A 26,332-nucleotide genomic window follows, 5' to 3' on the forward strand; every position below is an offset into this window, starting at 1 on the left:
TTGCAGAGAAACCTTTGCTTTCTGGCTGAATGCAGTAAATGTAAAATATTCATATGCAATTTTGAATACCTACCCTAATAATAGAAATCCATTTAAAACTTTTTTTTAGTTCTAAATATAATCAATAAATAATAAAAAAATGTACTGTACAAAAACAATACACTGCATTACCTATAACTATCCTTAAATGATAACATAATGGTATACACTATACTCTCCCCAAAAACATCTTAGAATTAATATATTTGAAAAGTAAAAAAAAGCAAAAAAAGTAAATGTGAAAGGACTTTTCTAGATGTCTAGATGTTTGGCCTAGATGTCAAAGTCAAATGTATTCAATCTCAGCATTCTCACTGTATAACTGTATGACTAATTTGCACAACTAAATATTTTTTAAGAACATATGTGACTTTTTATTTAATACATTTTTTTTTTTTTTAAATCCTGCCCTATTTTAGCTTTTTTACGATAGGCTGCCAAGTGCATGCAAATGTTACAAAAAACGTTTCTATTTTTATTTATTTTTTAAATACTGTAATGGTGTCAGACAGTTACAGTATTAAACAGAGGCACACTGTCACCTTCAGACTGCATTGGCACCTGCAGTGGCATCTGCAGGCTGAAGGCTTATTTTGTCAATAAAACCTCCAACCTGCATAGGATCACTATATTTTAGCTGACATAATGATCCTATGATCAGGAACTACTCTGGTTCCCGATAATTAATGGGGACTGGACCATGTGGAAAGTGTCAGGTGATAGCGCTCTAATGAAGGTATTCTTGGCATGGGGCAATTGCAATGAGGAATGTTAACATTAGGACTGTGAGCAGTAACATGTTAATATGAAAAGGAAAACATGTAAGTACACAAACACAATTTAAAAATAATGTTAATACATTTCAGTGCATAACATCAGAGTAAACATACTCTTGTATATCGAATACAAGAAATATTAAAGTGTATGCAAGGCCCAAACTTTTTTTTTTAATTTTAGATAGAATAAGGAGGTGCCCTTTGCCAATATTTTACTTTTAGAGTTGTCTTGAGAGCAAGAAGTAAGGGAAAATCTTCCTTTGGCACACATGATGACAGTTGGTGACAGCTAAGATGGGAATTCCATTACTTTGGGGAAATTACCTCTCAGTTCCTTTTCCACCACAAGGCGAGAATTGAATGTAAAACTTCCCTAGCAGGACACAGACAGCAAAACTTAACCTGATAGGAATTTCAACTCTTCCCTGTTCTATCCAAAAAAAGAAAATGTGGCTATTTTATATTGGGGATGCCTAAAATTCTTCCAAAATCTAAAAGTAAAAGTGGTTAAGATGTAATGTCCAAATAAGCTAATACAAAGTTGTGGGACTAAGACATACCAGAATTCCAAAAAGTGGAGCTTTTTCTAACCTTTGCATACTAGATATGTATGGGTTTGAGGGCTGTAGAGGTGTACAGGTAAACAATAATTAAAAATGTATAGCTATAAGTATGCACCTTGTAGTAGGTTCACATTTTGTTTAAGACCAACATACCAATAATATTTTACCTTGTTTTGTTGGCTCCCTTTCTTAAATTCTTTTCTTAATCTTGTTTGTTGCCCTCTGTTGTCTTGCACAAACTGCCATAGAATCACTAAATGTACAACATTGCTTTTTAATTGATTTCAATGTACTTTAGCTTTCAAAATAAATAAACTGCATTTTTCTTAAATCATTTTTAGTTATGTTTTATTCCTTTGAAATCTTCCAGTGTTTTAAAACAACAAGAAAACATTTAGAATTTCCTTTGGTGGAACATTATTACACATTTTGTATATGTAAACTTGTGGCTTTCCGGAACACCAGCACACGCTCCCTATGGAAGATTTTCTGAGTAATTCACCCGTTTACGACTTAAGGGGACCTAGGGAACATTGAGCCCCTCTAGCCGTGAAAAGGTTAAAATAATTAAAGCAATAAAATTAAAATGATATATAATATATAAGGAAAAAAAATTAAAAAAAAATATTTCTGATATTTTGATGAACTTCACTTAATAGATTGTCTGTTAAACACGGATTTGCAATAATACAAAAAATCTACATTTTACATTATTTCAAGAAAAATAACTTCATTTGAATATAAAAGGATAAATACATTTTATTTTTGCTTAATCTCTAGACTTTTCTCATATTGGATATGATACGCCTTTTTTTCTTTTCTTTTTTTTTTTTTTTTTTTAATCAGCATGGCGTACCTTTGATATACAAGCTTTGAAGTATTCTCTTAAAAGAGATGGGGCCAGGGAAGGGAGTTATGTGCACCACTAACATTGGACAAATAAAATCTTTCGACCAACGAGGGTATACGGAGCGACGTTCACAAAAGCACAGGTGTAAGGGCATCAGGGGACCAATATGGTCGCTTTCCTTTACCCACAATGCACTGGCAGCAAAGAATGACGCTATTTGGTTGGTCCACACACTGGGCAGAGAGGTACAATAACCGTGTGGAAGTGGCAAACAAGCACTTGTTGTCCTCTTCATTTGGAACATGTCAAGGGCAATTGAACAATGCAGCTCATCCTGCCATGGTAGCAGTCCTCTTTAGGCAGCTGTCTTGCTAGGGCATTCCACGTAGGTCATAGCTACATACACCTGGAATTACCATGGAAGCAGTTCTGTTTCTGATGACCATGTTGTGAAGGCCTTTTTTTTCTAATATAGGCCTTTACAGCTGGTTCTGTTACCATGGCAGCAGTATTCCCCCAGGCAGCCATCTTGTGAGCCAGAATCATAACAGTCATGGATCTTTCATTCACATATTGGTACATATGGCTTAGTACAGTCAGGCCCTCTCTATTATAATATAGTTTATTTTTTCCTTTACATTTTTTGATGTCATCCAGACTCAGGTCATCCTTCATTACAACCTACAGTACATAGATCACGTTCTTTAGAATGTGCACAGCCGAGTTACAATTATCATGGTGATTAGATAAAGGTTATGGGAGACAGATTCTTGTCCAGATTTAGAAGAGCAGCTTCCAGTATCCTCACACTTCTGTTTCTCACATAGTATGCCCGTGTAGCCAGAAGGACATAGGCACCTCATGTTATTGTGGCATACCCCACCATTTTGACAACGGAGCAACTCATTGTCACAGATGTTTGCTGTTGAGACAAAACAAAAAATAATTAACATAAGTGCTCGGGTACAATCACATCATCAGTGTTTTCAATTAAAACTGAACTCAAGGCCAACAGAAATACGGTGGAAATACATGTACGGGAGTTGCTTTACCTGCATGTGAATTGAAGTTGTGTGCATCTAGTCCTGACATTTACACATCCCTCACAAACCGCACAGACGAATTGGTGCCATGTCTTTACTCTACTACCCTTAAAGTGGACCTTTTCTTTCTTTCACTAAAAGCACAGTAGCATACAGCTCTGCATGCTGATATGAAATCTTCTTACATTCATTTGTTTACCAAACATTTTTTGCTTTTAATTACAATTACTGTTTCCACTTCCTGGTTTCATTAGGGAACTGGTGATGTCACCCTGGTCTTACAACTGCATCCTGATAACTTTCTGTCCCAGGAGGCAGACCTGGAGTTCTAGACTGATTTCCAGGAAATAAAAGGATATGGATTATTGTACCCTTATGAAAAATGTCCACCGTGAGAATAATGGGAAGGAAAGAAAAATAAGGTATGCAAAGAATAGAAAACCTGCAATTACTTATAAATAAGTGTTTATAGAATGCCATTACTAAACATTTTAAAGGTGCCTTTGTTGTATTATTTAGGGGTAAGGGGTATGTTTTTCTTTAAACAAAACAGTCTGGTCACCTCCCTGCCCCCAATAAAGAAAAAAGCATCCAAGAGACACTGGGACTTTGATGTGAATTCATACAAAATAGTGAGAGGAAAAAAACACACAGAGAGCTAATTGGCTCAGGTTAGGCTGCTCACAATGGACCACCCTCCATTGGGTACTCCAGCAAGTTATAAGAAGAAAAACATGCACCAATGCAAGGAGAGCCAGACCAGTGAATAAAAGATGCCAAATTAACTTATTAGTTTATACTAAAAAAAAAAAAAACAGCCAATGCATTTTGGGGGTCAAAAGAACTCCCCCTTTATCAGTGCTTTAGTAAAAATGATGACCTGGAATGGACTCAAAACATAGCTTTCCTGTGTGAATCTGTGTAAGGAAGCTAACTGCTGGCCAGCAGCCTCTGTGAGAGCCATCAAGTTAAGGACAAACAAAAAAGTCCTACTCTACCCAAAACTGAAACTTTTGGCTATACAGTATGTATATTCTTTAAACATAGGAAACCTATCTTATCTCGATTGTTCACATAGATACTGCTGACCAGTAACTCTCCTGATCCAACAGTTAAGTGGGGTACACAAGGGACAAACTCCAAAATTTTTCTCATACATGAACAGAACTAACGATTTCCGTTTTAATGTGTACTGTTTTCATACGAGAAAAATCAGATCTGAAAGACTACATATGATCAGAAACAATAAAACAACAAAAAAAGCCTTTGTCGTAGGAGATTTTTCGTACAATTAGTACCATCCTCGATTTCTACCTGCTGTGAAACATTGAGGAAAACCAGACAATCATACATCCGATTTTCCTATAGTGTTTACTAGGCTTTAGCTTTCCTACACAGATTCACACAGGAAAACTATATTTTAAGTCTATTCCAGGTTCTTATTTTAACTGATGCCTTGTTCTTTCTGACCACACAACTCATTGGTTGTTTTTTTAGTATAAACTATTAAATTAAAGGCAGATTTATTTTTTATAACAACCATGTTATACTTAGCTGCTTTGTACAGTGGTTTTGCACAGAGCAGCCCCAATCCTGCTTTTTTCAGGTCCCCTGCCATCGCTCCTGGCAGCTTGCTATGGGGACATCTGAGCAGGCACGCTCCTGAGCCGCTGTTCTGTGTGTCCATTCACACACAGAGCATGGCTCGGTCCTGCCCCCACTCTCTCCTGATTGGCTCACTGGCTGTGATTGGCAGTAGCAGGAGCCAATGGTTCTCACTTTTGTGCACATCGCTGGATCGAGGTAAGTACTAGGGGGACTCGGGGGCTGCTGCACATAGAATAATTTTTACCTTCATGCATTGAGCTTTTTCAACCACTTTAAAGGAGAAGTACAACTAAAACTTGTTTGGCTGTACTTCTCCTGTGTATCACATGAGTGCAGTTCGTTCTGCACTCCTGTGAGCTGTTTTTAGCGGACAGTTGGCTGAAGCCCACTGCTGAAGTCACAGAGCCTGTCCAGGCTGGGGAAAGATCACAACCATATGGTCGAGATCCACCCAGGAGCCTGGATTAACAGTTGACTCAGCCTCTCAAAGAGCCGCTGAGAGCCTGAGCCAGGCTCTTTTATCCTTCGGTCTGGCACTCCTTCCATTAGTGCATGTTTTATTTCTGGTAATCTCCTTGCCCCCAGCCAGGACAGTAAAAGGGCAACAGCACACTGATAAGCTCATCACACTGCTCTTTTCAGTAAAGGTTCATGTAGCAGGGTCTTATTGGCTGCCCCACTCTCTCTCTATCAGTCCAAGCACTGCTGTACAGGGTTTAGAAGAGACAGAAATCAAGAAAGTCCAGATGCCTACACTAGTTACATTAAAAAAATTATTTAATTCAATTTTGAAGTTAAATTGAAGTTTCTTTTTTAAATCCATATCGGCTTTAGTTAGGCCCCGTTCAAATGGGGCAATTAGCTGCATGCCCAATGCACGGTTGTCTTTCACTGGCACGAGGATGCACAGGTCTTGCGTGCATCCCTGTGCTGGCATCCCATTGTTATCTGTTGGGACATGCATCTGCACTGACACAGCCGCCATGTTCCAAAATTACATACAGGTGGAGGTCTCAAAAACGCACACAGTTTGAGTTTGGGGATTCACACCTGCATGCACCTGCATAAGGCAGGCATGGAATCGCCCGTGTGATTGAGGCCTTAATGTCTGGAGTTCCTCATTTAATTCTAACAAAAAGAATTTAAGTTTGCCTCAAACTTTTAATCAAGTTTTGTACTTCTAATGAGATCTAATTGTAAATTAAATGTTAAGTTCTTGATAAACCATACAATTGGTCAGATAAACCCCTAAACAGATGCTACCTATTCACCATCAATTGATAGAACACATGAAAACCCTGCATTTGTTATGTGTAAAATATATGCAACAAAAGGTCAGTCCACCCAAAACCGATATTTTTGTGTTTAAAAAAACACAGGACGGCTAACCGAGCGGACAATTTCTATTAATTATCTATTAAGAACTGTATTGGTGAAATATTAGTGCTTGAGTTCCTGGGCATGTACACCTCCTATTACCATTATTAGGGGATCCCAATCTCCCTGTTGATATTTTTAGTCTCACTGTTGGATGGTCAGTGTGCTTTTGACAAATAACAGTTTCTGGATTTTAACTTTAAAGGAAACACAGATGAGGAACCCGAGAAGAGGAGGATCAGGGCTGCCCTGTGCAAAACAACTGCACAGAGCAGGTAGGTGGTTATTTTTGATAGAAACATGTATAAACAAAGTTGCTGTTTATACAAATTTAGTGTATGAAAAACACAGCTTGAAGTAAATTAAAGTTGATATCTTTAATAGAGAGCCCTGTGAGCCTCCGCTTCACTTACTTTTTAAATAAGAAAGGCATGAGAAAATAATAAATTCAAGAGTTGCCTAAAATCTTACTGTTCTAAGCTCTAGCCCAGGCTGCCTTTACAGAAATGCATACATGTCTAAGACTATAGGTTCTCTCAAATAAATAATGACTATTATTGGTAAGCTGTTTTTTAATTAATATTATAGAAGGTTCTTGTTTCAGTCTCTATAGTGCATAATCCCTTCTGCTGCAATAGGTATACCAAGTTACATTTCTGCAATGGACTTGTGGAATTTAACTTTACAACTGTACAGATGTTGGGGGCAACTATGTACTGCATATAGGGAGCTTAGAAAATAGTTAACTATGTGGCAGAAGCCATATGATGAATGGTTCCTAATGTGCTGCTTTCTCAGAGGTTCAGACCTTTCCCTGACAATCGATTTGTCAAGTCCATGCCACTGGGAAAAATTACAGTGACAGCAAGTGACAGATCTGCACAACCCCCATGCAGCACAAAGTGTATGAGTGTTTAAAGCCGTGTATTAGAAATCCATTTGACCTTTACTTGTATCTGATTTCTAGCATAGGGAGAAAAAAATTCTTGACATTTTTATTAAAACAAGAAAAAAATTAATGTGTTGCACTTAGTAGATGCAAAAGTTACACAATTTTACCACTGCTCTACACTGTAGCATTTTCTCCCTGTTTTCTTTCTTTAAACCATCTCTTATCTCTGTGGAAATGATGAGTGTCACAAATAAATGTCACAAATAAATGAGTAATGATATATGTAATAAGGAGGTCATTTACCACAGAGAGCATATACACCCACCAAATGACATCGGATCACTAGAGATGAGGGGCTCTCATTGCTTGCACCTACACAATGGGGGAGATTTACTTAACCAATTACAGACTGCTGCATGCCGATATACATAATAAGTTTGAAGAGGAATATTGTTGTTATAGCAGCAACTAGCTGCCATAACCCCGGTATCCTCTTCTTCGGCCGGCGGTCCGCTTTCCGATAAGCACCCTCCGGTGCCCTCTACCGCTTACAGGAACCGCCAGCAGCGGCAAAGGTGATCGGATGTTTTCCCTTGCTTGGTATGGAGATGAGTGAGGGGAAGATGGCCCCCACTCGTCTCCATAACATTGCAGGGTGGAAGCAACTTCAAAACGTCAAAATGTCACTTCCGCTCATAGCTTTTAATGGGCCGTTTTTTTTAATTATTTTTTTAAATGACAACATTTTTTTTTCTTTTTTTTTATTGCATTTTAGTGTAAATATGAGATCTGAGGTCTTTTTGACCCCAGATCTCATATTTAAGAGGTTATGCTTTTTTTCTATTACAAGGGTTGTTTACATTCCTTGTAATAGGAATAAAAGTGGCACAATTTTTTTTTAAAAAGAACAGTGTAAAAATTTAAAATAAAAGGTAAAATAAAAAAAAACATTTTTAAACGCGCCCAGTCCCGCTGAGCTCACGTGCAGAAGCAAACGCATACATGAGCAGTGTCCGCATATGAAAACGGTGTTCAAACCACACATGTGAGGTTTTTTAAACGTCGCCTATGGAGATTTTTAAGGGTAAAAGTTTGTCGCCATTCCACTAGCGGGCGCAATTTTGAAGCGTGACATATTGGGTATCAATTTACTCGGCGTAACATTATCTTTCACAACATAAAAAAAAAACTTTACTGTTTGTCTTATTTTTTAATTAAAAAAGTGTATTTTTTTCCCCAAAAAGTGCTCTCGTAAGACCGCTGCGCAAATACGGTGTGACAGAAAGTATTGCAACAACCGCCATTTTATTCTCTAGGGTTTTAGAAAAAAAATGTATAATGTTTGGGGGTTCTAAGTAATTTTCTAGCAAAAAAAACTGTTTTTAACTTGTAAACAACAAATCTCAAAAAGAGGCTCGGTCCTTAAGTGGTTAAACTGGAGCACACACAGGTTTTATTGTCAAAGCTTAATTGAAGAAGCTGAAGTTAGAAGTTGATTGGTTACTACACACAGCTGCACCACATTCTGTGTGCTCCAGTTTTAGTAAATCCCCCCTAATGTGTGTTTTTGTTTGTCTCCCTGCCTGTAAACAAATGTCTTTACCGTTGTATAATTTCACCGCAGAGACATTTAAACCTTAGATGGGATGTGGCCATCCAATGGCATCACCCGGAGAACCCGCCCCTAGTGACATCACGTTACGTCACAAGGGTCAGTTCTCTGGGAGACGTTATCGGATGGCCATGCCCTATGGCTATATAAGAAAAGGCAAACAGCAGGAGACAACACAACAGAGGAAGACAGCGTTAGAAGATTGGCTTTTTTGTTTTTAGCAGTTAATCGACGGCGAGAAAGAAGACAGCACAAGGAGAAGACAGCACCAGGGGAGAAGACAGCACCAGGGGAGAAGACAGCACCAGGGGAGAAGACAGCACCAGGGGAGAAGACAGCACTGGAGGGAGAAGACAGCACTGGAGGGAGAAGACAGCACTGGAGGGAGAAGACAGCACTGGAGGGAGAAGACAGCACTGGAGGGAGAAGAAACTACCGGAGGAAGAAGACATGTTGAAGCTTCGACGGGGGACATTTTTAATTATTAATAAAGGACTTGTCAAAAACAGTCTCTTGTTTTTATAATACTTCACTGCTTTTTGGGGTGAATGGGTAGGGGTACCCCCTACTCATCCAAATGGGGGCGGGAACCGGGGGCCCTATTTCTTAAAGGGGGCTTGCAGATTCCGATAAGCCCCCTGCCTGCAGACCCCTACAACCACCGGCCAGGGTTGTGGGGAAGAGACCCTTATCCCCATCAACATGGGGGCAAGGTGCTTTAAGGTGGGGGCAGAGTCCACTTGCCCCAAAGCACCCTTTCCCCATGTTGAGGGCATGCTGCTTGGTATGTTCAGAAGGAGGAGTGCCGCTCACTCTTCCCCTCCCTTTCCTGACCTGCCGGGCTGCATGCTCGGATAAGGGTGTGGTATGAATTTTGGGGGGACCCCACGTCATGTTTTTTTTAATTTTGGCATGGGGGTGTCTCCTCTGAATCCATACTAGGCCCGAAGGGCCTGGTATGGACCTGGGGGGGACCCCATGCCGTTTTTTCCACTATTTTTTTTTTTTACATTCAGCTGTCAGCGGGGAACCCTGCTGACAGCTGATGACTCATCGGTTGTTAGGGACGCAGTGCACCCAGCAGACCCAGCCCACTCCTTAGCAACCAGCACAGTGTGTTTACAGTGTGTTTACAGAGAAAAAAACGTAAAATGCGAAATGCATGCAAACTGCATTCAAAAACACATAAAAAATGAGGGTTTAAAAACGCACTGCAAAACGTGCCTGAAAAAAACATCAAGCACAGCCTTATAAATGTGAACCTAGACTTAAGGGATCATAACCCAAGCAGCAAGGAAATATCCCTGCTGGCCAGGACAAATCCCCAGCAACCTGTTTACCTTTAAGAGAAGAGAGACAGAGTGGTCTGAAATCAAGGATGTAGCCTCTATCATTACACAATGATGAATACAATGATGAGTGCAAAGTATAGCAACCCATAGCAACCATTTATTTATATTCAGTTTACTTTAGGGTCACCATATATGTTACTGACCATACAATCTTTGTACAATCAACTTTATATTTTACCAAAAATATATAATGTGAAGACTTGAGTTTGGCCGAACACCCCCCGGTTTGGTTCGCGCCAGAATTCTCGAACATCGCAAAAGTTCGGACCCGAACCCTAGTGAAGTCTATGGGACCTGAATTAAAAAAATCAAAAATTATCCATTTTGAAGGCTTATATGCAAGTTATTGGCCATAAAAAGGGTATAGGGGCCTGGGTACTACCCTGGGGGCATGCATCAATGCAAACATTTTTTTTAAAAGATTGTTTTTACAGGAGCAGTGGTTTTAATGATGCTTAAAGTGAAACAATAAAAATGAAAAAATTCTTTAAATATAGTGTCTGGGAGGTCCCCTTAATCTGCCTGTAAAGTGGCGCATCTGGATCGTGTATAGAACATGCTGCGGCAAAACTGACTTTTATAAAGAAAAAAATTACATTTAAATTGCCGGCAGTACAATACCATTTCCCAGAGTTATGAGGAAGAGGTCCTTGTCCCCGTTAACATGGGGACAAGGTGCTATGGGGTTGGGGGGCCAGAGCCCCCCTTCCCCAAAGTACCCCCTTATTTTGAGTGCATGTGGCCTAGTATGGTTCAGAAAGTGGGGGGCCTCACTTGTTCCCCATTTTCCTGGCCTGCCAGGCTGCATGCTCGGATAAGGGTCTGGTATGGGTTTTGGGAGGATCCCACACCGTTTTTTTGTTTTATTTTGGCGCCATTTATTTTCACATTATTATATTACCGGCAACATTTTTTTTTTCAATTAGCTGTCAGTAGGGAAGCCCACTGACAGCTGATGACTCATCCATTGTTAAGGACGCGGCTATTCACTATGCTCTGATTGGGCAAAGCTTTTGCGCACTGCACAGTGCATTGTGGGGCACTTGGCGGGTGAACATCCAACTGTGTGCCTCAAATTTGGGTGTTCGCCGGACGGATGAACAAGCGATGTTTGGAACTTTTGCTCAGCTCCAACCATTCACCCAACTCTAGTGAAGGCATACCTAATCCATTACATTAAATTGTATCCAACCAGACGAGGCCTTGCACTACCTAGTTTTTGGTAGATCTAAAGTAGATTGTGAAATCATATTGTAATGTTTGGAGTGAATTTAAGTCAGATCACTGAAAGAAGAAAAGGCTGATTACTATGGGTTACTGCACTTTGCTGTTTGCCCTACCTAACAAGCCTTATTATGTGGGATTGATTTACTAAATTCAAGTATGCTTTTCACTTTACAAGGTGAGTTGCACTTTGCAAAGGTTCATTTGCAAAGAATACCCAATCTTGTACAAGGAAAATAAAAACAGAATTTTTGCCTACAAATGATTGGATGATGGAAAAGATTTACCCCATTCGCTAAGCTCTGGGGAAAATTCCCTTGCAAAGTACATATTTAACTTACAAAGTGAACAGGTTAGTTGCATTTGGTAAATCAGCCCCTGTATGTGTGCATAGTATGTGTTTATTTCTTCTTCAATCTTTTGCTTTTACCTATAGGCAAGCCTATAAAAATGCTTACCTATAGCACTGTTTAGGAGATATTTAGTGTAAATGCAGTGACATCACTGGTGCATCAGCTTTGAAGGAACAGCCACTCGTTCTATTTCTGCGTGGGAGTGACGTCACTGAGGCTCTGGCCAGTCACAGAGCCGGAGTCCGAGGACCCGAAAGCAAGGCCAGTGAAGATGAGAGTGGCTGCAGCGCTGACATCTCAGCACTGGAAGAGCTTTGTTTTAAGGTAAATTTACCATAATGTGCTAGTATGCAATGCATACTAGCACATTATGACATTACCTTGCAGGTACAAAAAAATTAAAAATGTCTAGCGGTTTACAACCGCTTTAAATTTGGTAACTGATCTACTTTATAGAGAACATGCAGTTTGTCCTGAAAATGATAAAAAAGAGAAATCAATTGACAATTAAACACTACCTTTTAATGACTCTAGGCTCTTTTTAACTCCGATTTCTCTATTACTTGGCAAAAATTTTTTTTGCATTTTCAAGTCCTCAATAAAACAACAGAGCATCAGAAAGTGTCCCTCCGGACACCTAAGTTGTTTAAATGGAAATATTTTCTTGTTTTACTTCTAATGTAAAAATGTCAGCTTTCGCTGTCAGGTTTATATCGTATATACAGTTCTAATAAATTGTCTTTGTTTGTGATATGACCCTTCTGGGAATTTTAGCTGTCAAGTAAAAAGGAATTTAAAAATAAGTTAACTTTCCATTTAAAAATGCAAGATTTCAAAATTATAGCTGAACTCAATGTTATTTCATTTATTTAAAAGGTCATTTCTTACCTTGTGCAATCCCTTCTTGTTTTTGTACACTAGGGCTCATTCACATGCTGCATTCAGATGAGCACAGCGTATAGTTTTGTTCAAAACTGAAAAAAAGTCGGCGCCACACACAAAAAAGAGCCACTAGCAAATAAAGGCAATATACCGTACTCTCCCTTAATCCTGGAAAAATTATACAAATTGCAGCGCTTCAAATAACATAAATTATTTGTGATCAAATATGTGAATAAAATTAAATACTGTGTTAAAGTTCAATAATATGAATATTCAAACCAGTATATTATATTATGTATTATATATTATGTATATATCCACTGGATTTCAAACTCATCAAGCCAGCGAAATGTGATCAATAAATAAATAAACAATCCAAAAAAGTTCATAAATAAAAGTCCATTTGAGGCCCCTGAGGACTCACTATGGCACAAAACACATGTCGGGTAGAGCGCATTGACGTTACACCACCGAATTGGATCACTGTGTGGAGGCAATTGATGTAAGTGTAAGCTCATTTTTCTCTATTTTTATGTGTTTGGATGGATCTGGATTTTAGAGGTTATACTCTTGCTATTGTTCCAGTTCCAGTATAGTTTTGTTTGCATCTATACGCAGGAATATAGTAATCAATGAGCCCATGTCTATAGGTGCGTTGTTGAAGCTGCTTGTCTCCTGCCAGGAGAAAGGGTTTTAGAAGAGCCCTAGTGTGCAATTAGCCTAAAAGCCTAAAAGCACTGAAAATCAAATATTTAAAATGCTTACTTGCAGTGTTATTCCTTTCTATAACTAAGTTTTATAACTTGCAATGTGCTTTTGAACTTGCATGAAAATTGGATTACTCCAGGAAGAGTTGATTCTCTAGCACAGTCCCTGCCTCCTTGCACATCACAGTCCTCTCCTTTTTGGGAGTGTCTAATTACTCCTTGTGTTGGCCCAGCTCCTCCCCTACATGACCTTTTACGTAGGTATGGGAGAAGAGTGAAGGGAAATACTATAGTAATGGGTGTGCTACTTGAGTCTGCTCAGGCTGCTGACATCACAACCAAGATGGCGGTGCCCAGCAGCAGCCTCTGGGCTTTTGGAGGTCTACACAAGGGAGACCTTACAGGTAAACAGCACACATAAAATATGTTAAAAGCACATATACTCTTATGGAAAGATTTTTGTTGAAATAAAGATCTGGCGACTAGGTTGCTTTAAATTACATGCCCCAAAGCATACCGGTCATGCAATAGTAAAGCTTGCGATTTTATATTGAAATATGGTGGGAAAAAAAGATAGTGTTGCTGCAAAACGTATACATTTTCTTCATATCTAAAGTAATGCATGCATGAACAAAATGAATGAAAAAAAAAAAGAAAAGAAAACAGCACCAGATATCACCTTGTCTCATGAAAACATACCCCTACTGTGCTGCTTTTGTACTCTGTCATTACCCGGGGGCCTCAGCTGCTTATGTCCATATGTAATGTTATTGTTCCCTCTAACAAGAAATAGGGTAGCAGATACATATTGCCTCCTCTCGCAGTTCCTTGTGATACAAGGTTTAGCTGTGGCATCCCAGTTCAAACACACTCCGTCTTCTCTTCACACATGGAAACCCCACAAAGCATTCAATTAAAAATAATTATGCATTTGAATCTGGTTTCTCTGTAACTCCTCATTAGTGCAGCTCCCTGCTGAATATTCTCCCGTGGCATTTTGTGTTATTTATTTATTATTTTCATTTTAGTTTCTCTTTAATGAGGGCCATGCAAGCGCTGCGGATGGATTTCCAATATAGACAGGAATATCAAACAGCGGCAGCGGGCTGGCGGTGAATTAGTGGTGCTTAACACATGTTTTTCAAGGGCATACCCTCCACCTCGTTACAAGAATGCAAGGTGCACAAAATGCATGAAACCAAAGCAGCCGGAAAAAACAAGAGCACCTGTGCTTTTTGCCATCATACTTCCGCTCATCGCACCATCGTTAATCACTTCTCACTTGTTATGAAACTGAAGCTGCCTGCATTCTAGCAATAATGCAGAATAGGTAATGTGTTTGAAGAATCATGTCTCAGTGAGAATTAATAAGCCGTTGAGGCGGACAAAACCCAATTGGGCATCTTAGGAGCTGCAATTATTACCTCTGATCTTATGGGAGTATTATATTAAAATGACAAGGTAATGTCAGAAGAAGATATTAGCCTATTTTGAAAACTTGCTTTTTTATTATTTTTTTCTTTATTTTACCAATAAACCTTTTCTCATCCGTGGTGCTTCCATTATTGAGCTGTATGAGAACAAAATAATTTAAAAGCAATTAGAAAGCTGTCGTCTATTACAGAACAGAAAACGCAATGTCCTATGTCTTGTGAAAGAGCTCTTTCTAGCCTAATAGTTCCAAAGAACAAGACTGCTCAGAACTCTATGCAGATGAAAAAGGCAGAAGTTAATGTTGTTCACTATTAGTCAATATATAATGATTTTCTTTTAAATGTAAGTACTATAAGTACTTGAATTTGACTTGGTACCAGACTCTGGAAGTCTGTGTGCAGCAGAGCATAGAGTAGGAGAGGAAAAAGCAACATGAGGAGCCAATCATTTCATGCTGGCAGTCATTCAGCCTAGAAGACCTGAGGACAAGTATTGGAAAAGAAATACTGTGGATGACAACTCTGGATTGAAAGTATTACAGCAAAGTCTGTTTTTTTTTTTTAAATGTTTTATTTAGATAATGGGCTATTATTTTTTTTTACATTTTTGACTGGAGTCTCAGTTATTTAAAAAATCAATTCTGAAAAAAAAGCTTCCATTAAATGTTTAAACATGAGATCATTGGAAATTGCTGAACCCATAAAAGATCAATTGTTAGAGGTCTGTTTATAAATGTTTTCACCCAAGATTCAAAATTTGGTTTTCTCACTCATTTTTCTAATTAGATTTAATTGCAAAAAATGTTGGACTCCTGGGAGAAAAATGTGTGCCTGTTGTGTGAAAACCTTCATAAATAGACCTCTACATGTATTTGAACTGGATGGACTTTGTGTCTTTTTTCAACCAGACTATGTAACTATGGCCAGCATTGGAGACCTCTCTACTATAGTCTAGGTATCAGACTCTTGCAGACTGTGTGCAGCAGAGCTCAGAGTGGGAGAGGAAAAAGCAGCATGAGGAACCAATCATTTCATGCTGGCGGTCATTCAGCCTGGAAGACCTGAGGACAAGTATTGGAAAATAAATACTGTGGGTGACAACTCTGGCTTGAACGTATACAGCAAAGTCTGTTTTTTATTTTATAAATTAGATGGGCTATTTTTTTTTCATTACATTTTTGACTGGAGTCTCAGTTTTAAAAACCATCTCTGAATGTGAATATAGAGGCTCTGAGGAGGAATGTAAACACACACTGCATATGTAATTTGTTAAGCAGGGATATCAGTTGTATGGAAACTGCTTTCTTTCAGTAGTCCTGAACAACCATGTTGAGTATGGAGTATGAGGGGTTGATTTACCAAAACTGGAGAGTGAAAAATCAGGTGTAGCTGTGCATGGTAGCCAATCAGCTTCTAACTTCAGCTTGTTCAATTAAGCTTTGAATAAAAAATAAAACCTGCAAGCCAATTTCTATGAAGAGCTACACCAGATTTTTCACTCTCCAGTTTTGGTAAATCAACCCCTATAGCATTTCACATGGTCTCCACCCTTGCATATGGCAGCTATATATTCTCCTTACCTTCCTGAGCTGTAGAAAACCTCAGTGTTTTTATTTGTTCTCAAAGTCTATTAGGGATATACAGCAGCCATAAACTCTATATAAAACTAGCCATACATGTATTGGTATCATATCCCTCAGAACGTGCACTGGATTTATAGTTGAATCAAAAATTATTGTTTAAACAGTCAATTCTGAAAAAAAAAGCCTCCACTGAATGTTTAAACAGGAGATCATTGGAAATTGCTGAACCCATAAAGGATCAATTGTTAGAGGTCTATTTATAAATGTTTTAACCCAAGCGTCACACAGTTTTTACCCTCACACATTTTTCTAATTGGATTTAATTGCAAAAAAATGTTTGACTCCTGGGAGAAATTTGTGTGCCTGTTGAAAACCTTGATAAATAAATAGTCCTCTACGTGTATTTGGTTGAACTTGATGGACCTTTTTTTCCCCTTTTCAACCAGACTATGTAGCTTTGTAACTATGGCCAGCATTGAAGACTTCTCCACTATAGTCTAGGACTTGGCAGTGCCCAACAGAATATGTGACATAAAAAGAAAAAGATAGAAACAGTGACTTGTGTTTTACTATTCTCAAAATCACAAAATAAATATTTACATATGGTTTTACATACAAGTTCAAATGTCAAATCAAAGTATATACATTAAAATTGAATAACTTTGGTCTAAAGCATTTTACTCCAAGGACCGGAATAAAAGAATTGGCACTGTACTGCAACCCAAGAAGAGAATTGTATATTATTATTATTATGTATATCATCAAAGGCAGACAAATAACAATTGGCCATGTAACACAATGTGGACACTCTTCACCATTTCTTTAAGCTTTAGTAAAGCCAAGACAAATATTTTGTTATATTTTTTTGATAAACTTCAAACAGGAGCAGGACTCTTCAACTCACAACCTTGTCTGTTTATCTCTCTCCTCCCCCACCTCCATGTCCTCTATGTTCTCCTGCCCCCAATATTAGTTTACTTGTTTCACAGGTTTTAAGAGGGGTAATGGTGTCATGGGCAGAAATATTTATTATGTTTTAATTCTATAGAAATGAATTGTATCTGTGGTACATGCCTGGGGTATTGCCCAAGTATCGGCTGTATGCCACTTACCCAAATACCACCTTACCTTATACGAATAATTAAGCCACACAAACTTGTTTTGGGTTTATAATGGCCATAGCAGCCTTTTATTACACAAAACCAACCATAACAAACACTTTAATACATAATAAAAAATGGTAATACACCGCAAAACATACCATAACCTGAATGAATAATCTGAATGAAATGAAACTGCATAGGATTTTTGAAGGCACCCTTGCTGATCAACTATGTGTATCTGGCACCACCTTGCCTTTCCACGACCCCCATCTGTAACTTACGCCAGCACTGGGACAATTGTTTGGGCAAATTCCCCAGCCGATACTGCCAACTATCACTTCCGCCCTTATTAGGGGAGGTAAACCCATACCAGAGATGGGCCAAACCCATCGTTCTCCAAAGAACGTAACCATCCCCGCCTTCAAAAACCCTACAACCTCTGCCTGCTGCTACGACACCGTGCCCGTCTATGAGGACACTAACACAACTGAACTAAATAAACATTCCATTGCCTAATACATCACAAAAAAGGGGGCAGGAGAATCTTGTCCATTGCTGTCCAAAGTCCAAGTGATGTTAAAAGAACGCCACCCACCTAGCAACCCCTTAGGACCACCCAGTCCACACCCTGCCCCTCCCTAATATAGTAATGCTAATCATATCCCTCCTTAATTATAATCCCTTCTATCAGCTGCACTTATTTTAAACAAGCCCCACCTTACTATAGCCTTTTAGGACAAACCTCATCATGTAGGCCCTATGCTGTGCTTTAGCTCCTGGCCTATACTATAAAGGGGTTGTAAACCCTTGTTTTTTTTATAACAAACATGCCATACTTACCTCCACTGTGCAGTTCATTTTGCACAGAGTGGCCCTGATCCACCCCTTCTGGGGTCCCCCCGGCGACACTATCAGCTCCTCCCCGCATTGGGAAACCACCTAGAAGAAGCCCTCTCCTTGGGGGTCCCCGTGCGGATGCTCACGAGTCCGGCTTTTGCGTCCAAAGAAAAAAAATGCCGGACTCAGCCCCACCCCACGTCATTGGATTTGATTGACAGCAGTGGGAGCCAATGGCTGCGCTGCTATCAATCTATCCAGTCAAGAGCCAGGACAACGGCCACATCTCCACTGTGGGAACGAATGGGTCCAGATGAGTAAAACGGGGGGGCTGGTCAGTGTCAGAAGTGTTTTCACCTTAATGCATAGGATGCATTAAGTTGAAAAAACACAAGGGTTTACAACCCCTTTAACTACATTGTTAAGACTACTGTACATCTCAGATCACGGTAGTATACTATTTGAAACACTGAAAAAGTGTTCTATATCACTCTCCTCCGATTTCCTGCTTGGACAAAGTAGGCTATATTTACTCCATAGTCATGTGGCAACCCATCACAAACACAACTGCAACCCAAATCCCTTCAAATCTGCGTCACTTGCAATTAGGCAAAATGAATGATGCAAATAATTTCTAGTCATCTCTTTACAATCTATCTGACCATCTATCACTGGACCTGGACACATTGTTAGTTCACATGGGTACAAAAGTCTGGGATCATTCCCAGGTGTAGAATCCCTACCCCAACCCACCAACCTTTGCATAGCATAGGATTGCATAGCAACTGTTGAATGAGTAGATACAGTGGTTCTTAAGACCCCCAACAGGCCATAGTATGGTAAGGTACGTATTACCTTGGGGAGATCCAGACTAGAATACTGCAATCACTAAGAAGCAAATTATATCACCTGCAGTGTATTTCAGTTATCTTGCAAACCTGACCTGTTAGTGGGTTTTGAGGACAGGAGATGAGAACCACTGAAGTAGGACAAAAGCATTGGTTTAATCAATATAGATATGACATCATTTATCTTTAACTCATCATGCTACATTTTCTAAGCCAAATTGAATTACAGCATTTAGTGCTAGTTCACACCAGATGCAGTCCAGTGCGTTTTTTCTGCATGAAAAATGCATGCACAGCAATTTCCATGTATTCCAATGGCACTAGTTCACACTGGTGCAGTCAGTTCCTGTCAGTTTCAGAAAAAAGTAGAACTTGCTGCATTCTGCACAGAACTGTACTGGAACACAGCACAACATATCAAAAACACACCGGAACTGAGTGTGGTGTGAACTGTAAGCAAAAACTCATTCGCAACCTATCCGGAGTGCATTTTTGTGGTGTGAACTAGCCCTTAGGGAAAATAAATACAACTTTATAAAAAAGGTTTGTTCAATTTTAACATCCCACCTTCAAATCCTCAAAGCAGGAAGATGTCCAGTTTGTAATATGCAATTCCAAAATAATGGATGCCTGCATGATTTTAGCAAATTTACAAGAACAAAGTCTCAAGGCAGGAATGTGTGTTCACTTCAAGTAAATCAATGGTCCGGCAAGAGAGCATACAACCTTAGTAAATCAGATTCTTATTGTCAGTGCTACCCTTTCCATGAGTTAGGAAGACTGACAGCGGATCACTGACAAATCACATCTTCTAATATTTAATAGAGTTTTAGCTGTCAGAGCTGTAAGCTAGATAGTCAGTCATTGCAGTGGATATACATGAGTACTTTAGGAAGCCTGTGTGACATGCAAGATTTACAGCTTTTGCAATTGCAATGTATACCAAAAGTAGATGCTACTTATTCAATAAACAAAGTTATGTGCAAAGTACAAAGCATAGTCGCGCCAGCAACCAATCTGAATTTACTTTTTTTAGGTAAGGGAAGTACACAATGGTTTCTGGTGGATTGCTATAGGCAGCACAATTTGCAAAAATGATTGTACACCGTGTATTATTTTACCCAGTGAAAACTTTTCACTGCACTACAACTTTTGTCAGCAAGAAGGAAAGTAAAGGCATAGTAAGTGTCAAGACCCCTCCAATTATCAGCTATCCAGCTATCTACAACACCTATCATAACGTTAACACTAAGGGGTTTATTTACGGCAAACAGACAGGGAATTATTTCCAAAGCTTAGTGAATGTCGTGAAGCTCTGCTGATTGCCATCATCCAATTATGTGCAAGCAAAATTGCTGTTTTTCTTATATTCCTCTGATTGGGTATTCTTTTCAAAGTGAAACTTCACCACATTCACTCTGGGGAAAATTCCCCTGCAAAGTACAGCTTCCCTTGTAACGTGAATAGCCTTGGCTTTAGTAAACCAACCCCTAAAGCCTCGTACACACGAACAGATTGTTGGCCAACAAATCTGTGGACTTTTGGCCCGAAGGGCGCTGGGCAAAACTTGTCTTGCATACAAACGGCAAGGAATTGACGGCCAACAAACACGAATGTACTGACGTACTACATGGTTTTTCAACCACCCTTTGGGCTCCTTCTGCTAATTTTATGTTAGTAGAAGTTTGGTGAGTGTTGATTCACGCTTTTCATTTCGCGCTTTTCATTTCGTGCTTTTCATTTAGCACTTTTCATTTATGCTTTGCAGTTTGTTTCTGATCGACTGTTCATCAACCAGACATGTTGCGGAATCGGAGGAGATAACATGTTATTTATTATTGACCTTGGAGTTATTGCTTTGACGTTATTTTTTTTTGGTTGAATGATGATTTAATTTGGTATATTTTCTATATTTTTGGATGCATAGAATGCACTTTTTGGTTAAGTTCTATTGGCAGATAGCATGTCTAATTTTGTTTGTTTTCTTTTTTTAATGCACAATAAAAAAAATTGTGAAGAATAATACTTGGCTATGTGTTTTACTTCAAATGACAGTTTGGGAGTAGGCAGTTGCATTTAAAAAAATACAATGTAAAATTGACAAGGGACACCAACATAGTTGTATCTTTGATCTTAAAAACTACAGGATAATGGTGATGTGGTAACTTGCCCAAAAAAAAAAAAAAAACAACAAACATAATATTATTCCTGATATCACTAGAAAAAAAAAGCCTTTGAAAATTTGTTTTCAATAACTCCATCAGTATCACCAGCAAACCAGCTTCATTATTATCCCATTAAAGAAGAAGAGAATATACGCTGCATTACGAGATTTCATAATTTGCCATGTCACAAATGTTTATTCTCCATTACGAACGCTAGTTTACAAGACCGACTGCTTCTGGCTCGTCCTTGCTTCCGAGCATGCGTGTTTGTACTTTGGACTTTTCTCCGACGAACTTATGCACACACGCTCGGAAAATCTGACAACAGACATTTGTCTGCGGAAAATTTTAAAACCTGCTATCCAACATTTGTCTGCGGAAAATCCGACAACAATTGTCCGATGGAGCATACAAACAGTCAGATTTTCCACCATCACACATTTCCTGTCGGAAAATCCGATCGTGTGTACGAGGCTTAAGTCTCTTCCAGCACATATCCTTCAGGGCTCATTCACACCATCACAAGTACTCTAGGCGTATTGGTGAGCTGCATTAATAAAAGTGCTGCATGCACCTTTATCATTTATTGTGGGGTAAAAAGGTTGAGTTAGAGCAAAGCACATTAAAATAGACCTTTCTCCCATTTTTCTAATATTCACATCAGTGTATATACGTACAGTATATATAGATGGATAGAATTTTAAACGAAAATTCGAAGAACATTCAAATATCATTTGAAAGGTTTCTTTTGCTTTTAATATTTGATTTTGAAATCAATATACTTTACCGAGGGAAAACCACATACACTGTTGGAAAATTTTCCTTCGAATGAGCAAATTTTTATCATGCTTCTTCTAATTTTCTCGTCACTGCTGTACAAAATGAACATCGATTTGACCCACTAAGGCCTCATGTACACTGCTGCTTTTAAATGGACATTTAGGAGCAGTTGGGCATTCTTTTCAGCTGCCCCTGAGCTCTCCTCTATGTTATCTTATCAGTATATGTACACAAGGTCATTTATAGTCATTTCTAGGCAGTTGAGTTTAGAAGAATTTTTTGGAATACAAAAAAATGTGCTCAGGACGGATGTTCAGAGGCATTTGAAATGCCAAATGCCTGTAACAGCCTGTAAATGCTGCTAAATGCAGTAACTCGTAACTTCCTTTTTTTAAACGCTAATAGATGCAAACGCTGCATGTAAATGCAGCCAAATGGACGTTTTTAGAAGTCAGTCTCTAGCTGTCAAGTTAAGTCATTCAGGAGAGGTTAAACAACGTCCGGTGTACATGAAGCCTAAAAGTTAACAAACTTTCTTACAACACTTTTCCTAAGAATTTTCTTTCAAAATTCTACTCACCTATGGTCAGCTTAAAGGTATTGTAAAGGCAAAAAGTTTTTTTAACCTATTGCATTCTCTGCAATAAGGTAAAAAACCTTTCAATAGCTGCTCCCCCGCTCCCTCACTCCCTTAAAACTTATGTGAGCCCAATCTCGATCCAGTGCTGTGCCCATCTCCAGCAGTTCATTGCCCTTCTCTCTCTTCTCACAGGAGACTCTGAGAGCAGTGGGAGCCATTGGCCCCTGCTGCTGTCAATTGAATACCGTTAGGAGGGAGTGGGGGATAAGGTCAAGCAAAATTCTGTGTGTATGGATGCACACAGCCTGGCATAAGAGAGCACCGACAAGAGTGCCCCCATAGCAAGCAGCTTGCTATAGGGGTTACTCAGAAAAGAGGAGGAGCGGAAAACACTGGTGGGGGACCCCAGAAATGGAGGTTAAGAGCTATTCTGTTCAGCCAGCTCAAATGTGTGGATGGGGAAATCCTCCCCATTGTGCTATGGTATTTTGACAGCTGGGAGACTTCCCCGACGTCAGAATACACTGATCAGCCGTACTTCTGTCCTTGCCCATATGTGGATCAAAATTTGGCTGGTCCCTGTAGAACTTGCTTAATTTTGATCCATGTATGGTCAGCCTAAAGTGGTTATAAAGCTTAATTTTTTTCTGAAAATAATAAACATGTTATAATGACCTGCTCTGTGCAATGGTTTTGTACAGAGTTGCCCTAAACCTCCTATTCTGGGGTTCCCTGCTGGTAATCTCTGTTCATCCTCTTCTCTGAGTGCTCCCATAGAAAGCTGCTTGCTATGGGGGCACTCATGAAGGCTTAATCCCAAACTGGGCTGTGTGTGTGTCCATAGACACAGATAGGGTGGCTCAGCCCTGCCCTCTGCTCCCTTCTCATAGGATTTGACTGACAGCAGCAGGAAACAATGGCTCCAGCTTCTGCCGAGTCTCCTGTAAGAAGAGAGAGATAGGAGAAGAGCTGCGGCAGATGGGTGCAGGCACTGGATTGAGTTCGGGCTCAGGTAAATGTTTAGAGGGGCTGTGGAGAGCAGCTTTTGAAAGGGTTTTTACCTTAATGTAGAGGACACATTAAGGTTCAAAAAATCTTTATAACCACTTTAACACTGGGGGTGGTGGGGCCAGCAATGTTCAGTAGGGTAAGGAAAGCCTTTCTTTAATCCTATCGCTAACCCTAACCCTTAAAGCTTAACTCCAGACAGACATCAAAGACACAAATGAATGCAGGTTGGTGTTCAAATAAATTCTGACTTATTTATTGCAAGCAGTGCTAGTACATGAATTTGACTTGGTATCAGCCTATTGCAGTCCCTGCACAAAAGAGCTCAGACTGGGAAGGAAAAAGCAGCAAAAGGAGCCAATCGGCTGTGTTGCAGTGCATTGCAAGGAACATGCATATCAAGGGAGAAAGTAGAGTGACAGCGAGATAAGCTTATCATTGTCTTCTGCTTCTTCAACTGCCCAGTCATATTATGGGGGAGGAACAAGAACTGTAAGTGTCACTAAACTGCAGCAGAGAAAAATCTAGTCTGCTTCCCTGCTGAACTGTGTGGCAGAGCTGTAGAAATCTCATAAATAGATGCCAGAAGTAAAATTCATTGGCATGTAAAGAGCTTCCATATATGCAATTCTTTGATTTAAAGAGTAACTTCACTTTTGTTGAGAAAAAAAAACATTTCCCTCTGGGTGATTAATGTACATTGCAAGGATTATAACAACCTTTGTTGCAGATTCCTACCTTTTGTTATTCTGAAGTAATACCTGTATGTTTCTCTGAGCCTCAGTGATGAGTTGGGCTAATGGGAGTGGTTTCATAATTATCTATCAGGTGTGCACTTGCAGAGCACTAATGAGGAAAGCTGCCAGGCCTGCATCCCTTTAGACGTGTTCCTACTGGGAGTGTCTCACTAAAAATGACATTTTGGTTGCAAGAGATGCCTGAAATCTGGCTTGTATCTTAGGCAGACTTCTGGGAAAATTGGTGAGCCAATCACACAAGCAGGAAATGATGTTTCTGGGGAGTGGTCAGTACACACTCTATGTACAGAACAACTCCAGGACAACCATATTGCAATGCATTCTCAGAAAAGTACAGTGGCTGCAGATTGGAAAGGAAAGGTCATTTTTAATAACATAAAATTACAATATGACTTGTGTAACAATTGTATATGCTATATTATTTTTTCTTTATTTGCTATTCCCCCCCCCCCCCACGCAAGTGGAGTTACCCTGTAACTGTTTGCTTAGAGTTCAGCTTTGCCCTAACCCTTAAGTGGATCCCACCAGCTTTTGCCTCTAAGCATAACCCTAAATTAGCCCTTGACGTAGTCAGCTCCAAAAACCATACAGCCACCTGAATTTTCAAGCTAATGAGTACTTTGCTGGATCAATGCTTGCCTTACCTGTCATCATTATTGGCACTCAAACCACCCTTTTCCAATGCATAAATGAAAGTGCCTAAAACTGCTGATCCACTGAGATGAGGTTTGCAAGGACATTACAAGGAAGCAAAAGAACACCGGAACAAACAATTTCATGAAAAATAGATTACAGGGCCTATAAGTAGTAGATGTGAATGGATTATATTTTTGGAGAATGATGAAATGATTTAGTGTCACTTTAACAGCATAACATCTTCTCTACCAAAGCAAACATTTTCGAAAAAAAAAATTATATATATATATATCTATATATATAGATATATATAGATATATAGATATATCTATATATATATATATTTAAGGCAGTATTATCTGTATGAATGAAATGATTTATTGGTTGAACGTGATTTATTAGTTGGACGTGTATCTTTTTTCAACCTGACTAACTAAGAAAAGACATATGCAGCAGTTTTACAGTTCTGTGATGGTATTCATGCTTTTAATAAATTAATAAAGAATAATCTGAAGAAAAACGGTCTTATTGTCCCAAATGGTCACTGCCTCAATTGCCATATGCACAGTTCACCTTATCCCCTTGTTCTCTGTATAATTCATTGTGGCTACTTGCATACAGCAGCGTCCTATAAAAAAGTTACTCATTGCCCAGATGAGTCTAGTACAATGTAATAAATGACTTGCCCTTTCACAGAGGGACTTTGTAATTCAGAACGCAACCAAAAAGCATTTCACAGTTATGTTTCCCGTTGGAATATTTGAAGGAGTCAATCTGGCTTCCCCCTACATCTAATTACGTGATATTTCTTCAAGCAATGGCCACACAAGAAGGTCAGCAGCAAGTGAGCCTGAAAACCTGTAGGCTATAATTTAATGTGATATTCTGTTTGTGAAAATAGAGTGGACATGTTCATGAAACTTTAAGATACACCCTTACTAACCTATAGCCTGTGTCATCATCTCAGCAATAAATCCCATGTAGTACCCTGGATAATAACTGACGAGGGAATTCCCTGGTCCTTCACAAACAGTGGAAATTTGTGTGTGTATATATACAGTATACACTGTAAATATATATATCTGTATATACACACACACAGACTCTAGTCTGATGTTAGATATCGTTACTTCCTTTTAAACCCTTTCACAGCTGGGCACTGCCTCGCACTTTATTTCTCAGATGGCCACATTTGGTCATTTTTACACATGTATAAATGGCAAAGATCTACATTTGCAATTGTTTTATATGTATGGATGTATGGGGTTTTTAAAAGTTTCTTTTATAATTTTTTTCTTTTTTTTTAGTAAAACATTATTATAT

General features: G+C 39.1%; 1 protein-coding gene across 9 annotated transcripts in view; it reads right to left on the minus strand.

Annotated features, from left to right (window-relative positions):
• Nucleotides 1-2,005: 2,005 nt before the first annotated feature.
• Nucleotides 2,006-26,332, minus strand: part of NTNG1 (netrin G1) — a 527,102-nt gene continuing 502,775 nt past the window's right edge. For all 9 annotated transcript variants that reach the window (XM_073592992.1, XM_073592993.1, XM_073592995.1 and 6 more), the window contains one exon: nucleotides 2,006-3,150. In XM_073592992.1, coding sequence (XP_073449093.1) covers nucleotides 2,933-3,150 — 218 coding nt within the window. In that variant the 3' untranslated portion in view covers nucleotides 2,006-2,932. The remainder of the gene's footprint in view (nucleotides 3,151-26,332) is intronic.

The sequence above is a fragment of the Aquarana catesbeiana genome, linkage group LG07 (genome assembly GCF_042186555.1).
Source record: "Aquarana catesbeiana isolate 2022-GZ linkage group LG07, ASM4218655v1, whole genome shotgun sequence".
Taxonomy (NCBI): Eukaryota; Metazoa; Chordata; class Amphibia; order Anura; family Ranidae; genus Aquarana; species Aquarana catesbeiana.